The sequence below is a fragment of the Erythranthe guttata genome, chromosome 12, assembly GCF_056151865.1.
Source record: "Erythranthe guttata isolate IM_541 chromosome 12, IM_541, whole genome shotgun sequence".
In the NCBI taxonomy this organism is placed as follows: domain Eukaryota; kingdom Viridiplantae; phylum Streptophyta; class Magnoliopsida; order Lamiales; family Phrymaceae; genus Erythranthe; species Erythranthe guttata.
The window spans coordinates 11,483,751-11,491,511 of record NC_142544.1 but is presented as its reverse complement, the minus strand read 5'-3'; the positions used below and the strand labels follow the sequence as shown (position 1 = coordinate 11,491,511).

General features: G+C 34.5%; 1 protein-coding gene across 1 annotated transcript; it reads left to right on the top strand.

The window, feature by feature from the left end:
- Positions 1-2,080: 2,080 nt before the first annotated feature.
- On the top strand, positions 2,081-4,171 carry LOC105955751 (sugar transport protein 10). The gene is made up of 2 exons (XM_012979543.2): positions 2,081-2,487; positions 2,593-4,171. The coding sequence occupies exons 1-2, from the start codon at positions 2,352-2,354 to the stop codon at positions 3,999-4,001; spliced, it is 1,545 nt and encodes a 514-aa protein (XP_012834997.1). The 5' UTR covers positions 2,081-2,351; the 3' UTR covers positions 4,002-4,171.
- Positions 4,172-7,761: the final 3,590 nt, after the last annotated feature.

Genomic DNA, 7,761 nt, shown 5'->3' with positions numbered 1-7,761 from the left:
TGAGACAAATAAATTATTTATAGTTTAACAATTTAAATTACTTGATCGAATAAGGTATTTATTATAGTAAATATAACCATATCAACAATATTTATCGCTAATCTTTTTTAAAACAATATTATAGTAAAGATGGGTACAACCCCATTTCATTTATTAGTGATAAGTCCAACTTTTTTTAATTCTCAAATTTACCCTTTCTTACTATTCTTTCTCCACTACTTTAATATCTATTTCATTTTTTTCTTTTAATTATAATATTCGTTTGTTTATTTAAAAACTAATACTTTTAAAAAATATATTTTTTCCAATTTTTATTTTCCAGTTTTTTGTTTTCATATCGATTATAAAATTCCGAAAACAACTATAAAATTTTCGGAATCAACTATTCCCAAATCAACTATTTCCGAAAACAACTATTTCCGAAATCAACTATTTCCAGAATTAACTATAGGTTACTGAAAACAACTACTTTTTTTGTTCGTTTATTTCTCGAACCAACAATCACAAAAAATAGTCGTTTTTTAATAGCAGGTTTACTAAAATTATATCAACTACAAATTAACGAAAATCAACCATAAAAAATTGAAATCAACTAAAAAATTATCAAATCAACTTTAAAATTATCGAAACCAACTATAAAAATCGAAAACAACTATAATTTATCTAAATCAACTATAAAATAAAAAATGTCAATTTAAGAGAAATTATAATCAACTATAGTTGAATCCAGATCCCCGACATTACAGTCGCATATCCATCGAGAAAGGGCTATATCTCCACCGATCATGTGTTGAATCCGAAAGTTGTGAGGGTGATTTGTTCCATCGCCGCCGTCTCAACCACTCCCCAACTTCTACATGCCAATCACTCTCAGGTGAAGAAAGGACGCAAATCACTTGCGTCAACCACCAATTACCACTCTGCCACATCAGATCGCCGCTACGGATGCCTAAATGGTTTAAGAGAAAATTAATATAAAAATCAACTACACTCCACAATATATCGAAAATCAACTACAAACAACATTTTTATCGAAAATCATGAACACAGATCTAAACCGAATCTGAAAATTCGATCTAAAATTGGCTACAGATAGGATGAATTAACACCTTTGCTCCGATGAGTTATCGAAACATAAGTTGTCGGCGTTTTTTATTACCGGTTTCATCCTCGGGCTGAATGAATCGGCAAGAGCCGCGACTCGAGGCAATCAGAGATAGAGATTGTTGCCTATACGGCTTCTGGTATTTGGACAGACTCAAAAAGAGTACAGGATTAACGAGGGCACCGTCGGGCGATGACGACGGCGGTGGACAGAGGGCAGAGACGGCGGTGGTGGACGAAGGGCAGCGACGGCGGTGGTAGACTGAGGGTGGCGGTGGGCATATGGATCTGGTTTGGAGTTGGAGATAGAAACGAGAGAGATAGTGGCTGCTGGAGAGAAAAGGGAGATGAGGAAGAGAAATAGGGTTTGTTGGTTTTATATAATAATTAAGGGTAATATAGACACACCACTTAAAATTTTAATTATGTTAAATTAAAATATAAAATAAGGGGGTTCTCGCTAATATTTAAAATAATGTTATATCCATTCTAATATAGTCAAATGTATTGGGGTGTTTTCACTAATTATCCCTAAATTCAAAGAAATTACCCCTATAACGTGTGCATCTAGATTTTGGTAAGGTTTGAAAAAAAAAGTTGGTTATAAATAATAATGTTAATTTACCTAGCCTTTACCAATAGGGTAATGGTCTAGGGTTCGAGTCCCCCCCTCCCCTACTTCCCCTTGTAATGGACTTGAATTTACTCAAAAAAAAAAAAAAATAATAATGTTAATTAATGTGTCACTAAGCAATATGTTCCTGACTTTGTCCATTCCTTTACCCACGCACAATCAAACAAAGTAGTAATATATGCTCAAAGAGTGGATCTCACCGAATTAATCTAAAAAACAATAACACATGTTAATTATAGAGAAAAACATGTTGGTCCAAGCATTTGTTAATCTTCAAAAAGTTGACCGTATACACTTACATTCTAATATTTTCTATATAAATAGCACTCCTCATCTTTTGGCAGAATAAATCAAGCAAAGCAAAAATAGAAAAAGATAATAACTGCGGGGGCAACAAGCTTTCTCAAGCAGATGTAGATTACATAAAAAAGAAAAAAAAATAGAAGAAAAAAAGGAAATACATATACATAAATATAGTATAATTACTAAAAATATATGAAAAGTAGCTAGAAAACAGTAAAGGAGATTACTGTAAGAGACTCTATATCGAAGAAATTTCTTTAGTTTTGATTTTAGTTTTAGTTGCGAATAAAAGAAAATATAGTTAAAAAAGATGACAGTTGGTAGTTTTGAAGTTGGTGGAGCAAGTGCGGGAAACTATGAAGGCCGTGTTACGCTCTTCGTCGTCATTACCTGTTTGGTTGCTGCTTCAGGTGGTCTTATTTTTGGTTATGACATTGGTATCTCAGGTTCGTATTTTCTGTTGCCTACCTACTCAAAATATGTATTTATGGATTTCCATTTTCAACTACTTAATTAGATGTTCAAATAATTTTGTATTAATTAACGTGCAGGAGGAGTAACATCCATGGACGAGTTCTTGGAGAAATTCTTTCCATCGGTGTACGCAAAGGAAAAGAACGCATCTGGCCATGAGAGTCAGTACTGTAAATTCGAGAATCACTTATTGACTCTCTTCACATCATCATTGTACCTGGCGGCGCTCATAGCCTCCTTCTTTGCATCAGCCACCACCCAAAAGTTCGGAAGAAAGATCTCAATGACCACTGGCGGTTTTATCTTCCTAGTCGGTGCAATTCTCAATGGTGCTGCGGTGAATGTTGAAATGCTCATCATCGGCCGCTTGCTCCTTGGTGTTGGCATCGGCTACGCTAATCAATCCGTCCCAGTCTACCTCTCTGAAATGGCTCCTCCTAAGCTAAGAGGTGCACTCAACATCGGGTTTCAGATGGCCACCACAATCGGCATATTCGCCGCCAATTTGATCAACTACTTCACCGCTTCAATGCCGGCAAATGGGTGGAGAGTGTCGCTTGGTTTGGCTGCCGTCCCTGCTTTGATGATGACAGTTGGAGCAGTTTTCCTCCCCGACACACCCAACTCCATGATCGAGAGAGGGCAGAAGGATGAAGCAAGAGAGATGCTCAAGAAAATTCGTGGCACTGAAAATGTGGAACAAGAGTTCACTGATCTGTTGGAAGCGAGTGAGGCATCGAAAAGGGTGGAGTATCCATGGAAGAAGATCATGGAGCCGCAGTACAGACCACAACTGATCATCACATGTTTGATCCCAATGTTCCAGCAGTTGACCGGGATCAACGTCATCATGTTCTATGCACCGGTGCTTTTCAAGACACTTGGATTCGGAAACAACGCTTCGCTTATGTCAGCAGTCGTCAGCGGCCTCGTCAACGTCTTCGCCACTTTCGTCTCCATTTTCACGGTCGATAAATTTGGGAGAAGGGCTTTGTTCCTCGAAGGCGGTATTCAGATGATCATTTGCCAGATCAGCGTTGGAGTGCTTATATACAAGGTGTTCGGAGTTGCGGGAGTTGGTTCTTTCAGCAAGGAAATGGGCAATTTGGCTTTGGCTTTGATCTGCATATACGTGGCGGCGTTTGCTTGGTCTTGGGGACCTTTGGGATGGTTGGTACCTAGTGAGATTCACCCGTTGGAGACACGATCCGCTGGACAGTCCATTAACGTGTCGGTGAATATGTTCTTCACTTTCATCATCGGACAACTTTTTTTGTCGGCGCTTTGTCATTTGAAGTTTGGACTGTTCTTCTTCTTTGCTGGGTGGGTTGTTATTATGACGGCATTTGTATACTTCTTTGTGCCAGAAACGAAGAATATGCCGATTGAGGAGATGAACAGAGTCTGGAAGGCTCACTGGTTCTGGGGATCATACATCCCCGATGATGCTGTTGGTCTCCAACACCACAAGAGTGTTGCTGTCTAGACTTTTTGATCAATTTCTTTCTTTTTATATATATCTTGTTTTTTATAACAAGACAGTAGAATCATGCAACATAATTCTTCTATGTATTGCTCTTGCTTAATAAGGTCGGGTTTTATTTGTTTTCTTTAGAAGAGCATGAAGAGGATCTTAATAATATTTTTTTGTGCTTATCTAGACCGAACTTATCATTTCACCAGCAGCCCTAAACATCGGCCGACGATCCATATTTATAACTCCTCCAATCTCGCACTTGTAAAGAACAATGCATAAAAAACAATTCGTTCATAAAAATTCTGCAAGAGTGAGCTCAATGGAAATTAGACTATATTGCCTTACAAACGGTTATGATAATTTTTATAATTAAGCTAGAGATACTCTATGATATATATATCCTAGTAAATAGCAACATTCTAAACAAATGGTTTTAAATTTTTCTTAGCATGCATTGATAATATTAGATGATTGCTCAATTTAATTTATCAAAAACTTCTATTAGCATTCAAATATGATCACAAACATTGTCTTCAATATTCTCTCACTGGAAGATGTTGGATTCTCGACTCGGAAACCACATAAACCTCAAACATGGAACTCAAATAACTTGGTCCTTCAAGACCTCCGACCATCTGTTGTCATCTCGGATTAAGAATCTTCCAATAAGTGTGGTCTTATATCTCGTAGAATTCTAAACCTATGACCAATAAATTGAGAAAGAAAAAAAGAGAAAAAAATTGGCCCCATTCTTCAAAAGCTTTGCAACATAATTTTCTACGGAAGAAATTATTTTTCTTTCTCCAATAAAAACTTGTATACAAATGAACCTTTAAAGATTTATACAACGAAAGAATTAAAGGAAACAATTCTTCTTCCACCAAGAAATAGGGTTGGTTGTGTTTTGCTTAAAAAAAATAGAAAAAAATTGTTTGTTTTTTAAGTTTAAAAAACAATGTCAACGGCGGAGGTTGTCAAAATTGGTTAGTTAATAAAATTGCGCTAGATTGTGGTATAAATCATAAATTTTGAGTTGAATTAGGGTTTCAAGGTATTGGGAGGATAATTTGGGATATATTAAAGAGTTTTCCTTATTAACAAATAAGTTTGAATGGGGTGGATATATGTAAGACAAAAAAATTGGATGTCCTTTTTTTTAATTTGAGATTATTTGAGATAGCCCGCTCACTAGCTTACATAATTTTGGATAAGCTCAAGTTTTTTTAAATTTTTGAGTAAAACCCATTAATTATTTGTTTCATTTGATATAGACACAAATAATTAGCTTATACCCTTTTTACCCTTTCAAATTCCAATTAGGGTTTGTTTTATCTTATTATATTTTGATTATTATTATTTTTATTTATTTATATAAAAATTATAATTTAAAAAAAATAATATTTTTTTTAATACTTTTTTTTCCAGCCGTGGCCTAGGCGATTGGAGCCCCGGTTAGCTGACTCAGCATTAGTTAACTTCAACTAGTTGAGATTCATTTTTTTTTTTTATCTTTTTTTTTTTATTTATTTTTCCCGGCAGCAGTTCATCGAAACTCTAGTTAGCTGACTCAGTATTAGATAACTTCAATGAGTTGACATTCATTTTTTTCTTTTAGTTTTTTTTAATATTAACTTCTTTTTTTCCGGCAGCGGGTTGTCGGAGCTCCAGTTAGCTGACTCATCATTAGTTAACTTCAAAATTAGTTGACATATGACATTCCATTTTTTTTTAATCCTTTTTTTTCTTTTTAATTTGATTCCGGTGGTGGGTCGTTGGAGCTCCGGTTAGGTGACTCAACGTTAGTTAACTTTAACATTAGTTGACATCTCCTTTTTTTTTTTTTTTTTTCAGCAGCTGTTCCTCGGAGCTCCGGTTAGCTGATTCAACATTAGTTGACATATTATTTTTTTTCTTTTAATTTATTTTTATTTTCTTTCAGTCGGGGGGTCATCGGAGCTCGAATTAGTTGACTTGCATTACCAGATTACGTATTAGCTGACTTCAACATTAGATGACGTCCAACTTTTTTTATTTTTACTTTTTTTTTCCAGCAATGGGACGTCGAATCACTGATTAGCTGACTATACATTAGTTCACTTTGCATTAATTAACATCCGACATTTTTTGTTCCTTTCAACTCTTATTTTTTTCGGCGGAAGTTATATAAGGATCCCATTAGCAGACTAAGCATTAGCTTGCACCCGACAATTTCAATGTTCATGTTTAAGTTAACTAATGTAAGTGAGCTAATTAAACGGACATCTGACGACCTGCCCCTGAAAAAAAAATGTCTACCAATGTTAAAGTTCACTAATGTTGAGTGACCTAATCAAAACTCCGATGACCAACCACTAGAAAAAAAAATTAATAGAAAAAAAAAAGATATAAGGTAAAAAAATTGGATTGTTTAAAGTTAACTAATGATGAGAGTCGGCTAACTGGAGCTCCTACGACTGGACGCCGGGAAAAAAAAGGATTTAAAAAAAAACAATTCAAATTAAAAACAAAAAATCTGACCGGGTCAGACCGGCCTGGTGGGCGGGTGGGATGGGATGGGGGTGGATTGGGCTTATCTCAAATAGAAATATGTAAGAAGGTTATTTTGGAAATTAATGTTTTCTATGGGTTTATCTTAAAATGAAAATTAAAAAGTGGGCCTATTTGTAGTAAAACTTGAATTTGTGGGTCTATATCAAATTCGCTTTTTTAATTAAGGGCAAATGACTAAGAGGGACATGATAAGGGAGTTAATTGCACATTGGTTCAGACAAAAAATAGTTTTCCAAATAAACCCATCCCCATGTCTTTTGTCTAAAATACCCTTCATAATATATTTTTTTCTATCAATTTCATCCATTATACTCCAACTTCCTCAATATTACACATTGATCGCGGATTTAAACAAATATATCACATTAACCTCCATTTTAATACTTTTTTTGAAAAAATATTTTTTTTTCAAAAAATATTTTTTTTCTGAATTTTTTTCCGGCCAGATTCCGGCGTTGAATTTCTATTGTCTTTTTATTTATTTTTATTTTTGAAATTATTTTTATTTTTGTATTTTTTTCCGGTCGGTCAACCACCGGTCTCATGCGTTGACTTTTATTTTTATTTTTATTTTTTTTGAAATTTTGCTTTTTCTTCAAAAAAATATTTTAATTAATATTACTGTCTTGGTTGTTGAATTACTGTCTCCAACAGTAATTTAGCAGCCAAGACAGTATTATTAATAAAAAAAATTAACAATAAATAAAATTTCAGGAAAAAAAAAAGGAAAAAGTCAATTAAAAGTTAAATTACTGTTGGAGACAGTAATTTCGCAGCCACGACAGTAGTATTAGTTAAAATATTTTTTTAAGAAAAAAGAAATCCAACTCCGGAGACCGGTAGTCAACGGCGGTTGACTGGCCGGAAAAAATTCCAGAAAAAAAAATTCGAAAAAAAAAATCAATGCCGGAGTCCGGCGATTTACCTGTCGGAAAAAAATTTTAGAGAAAAAAAAAAGTTCAAAAAAAAAAAGTCAATCGCCGGAGGCGGTCTCCGGGGGTGGCGGGTCAAAATTGAAATACGCGTCAAAATTGGTTAATTGGTGAAATTTGGGTAAATTGGGGTAAATCGTGAAATTAAAGTTTAATTGAGGATAATTTTAATATATATAAAAGGGGTTTGTTTATTTGCAAATAAATTTGAATGAGTTGAAATTATTTGAAAGAGAAAAAAGTTGAATGTCACTTTTTTGAATTAAGTACCGTGTTTCTCATTTATC

Excerpts from the sequence above, each read along its gene's own strand:
- LOC105955751 (XM_012979543.2), top strand. The coding sequence starts at position 2,352 with ATGACAGTTGGTAGTTTTGAAGTTGGTGGAGCAAGTGCGGGAAACTAT. Across the intron at positions 2,488-2,592 it reads TTATGACATTGGTATCTCAG|GAGGAGTAACATCCATGGAC; the intron begins GTTCGTATTTTC and ends ATTAACGTGCAG.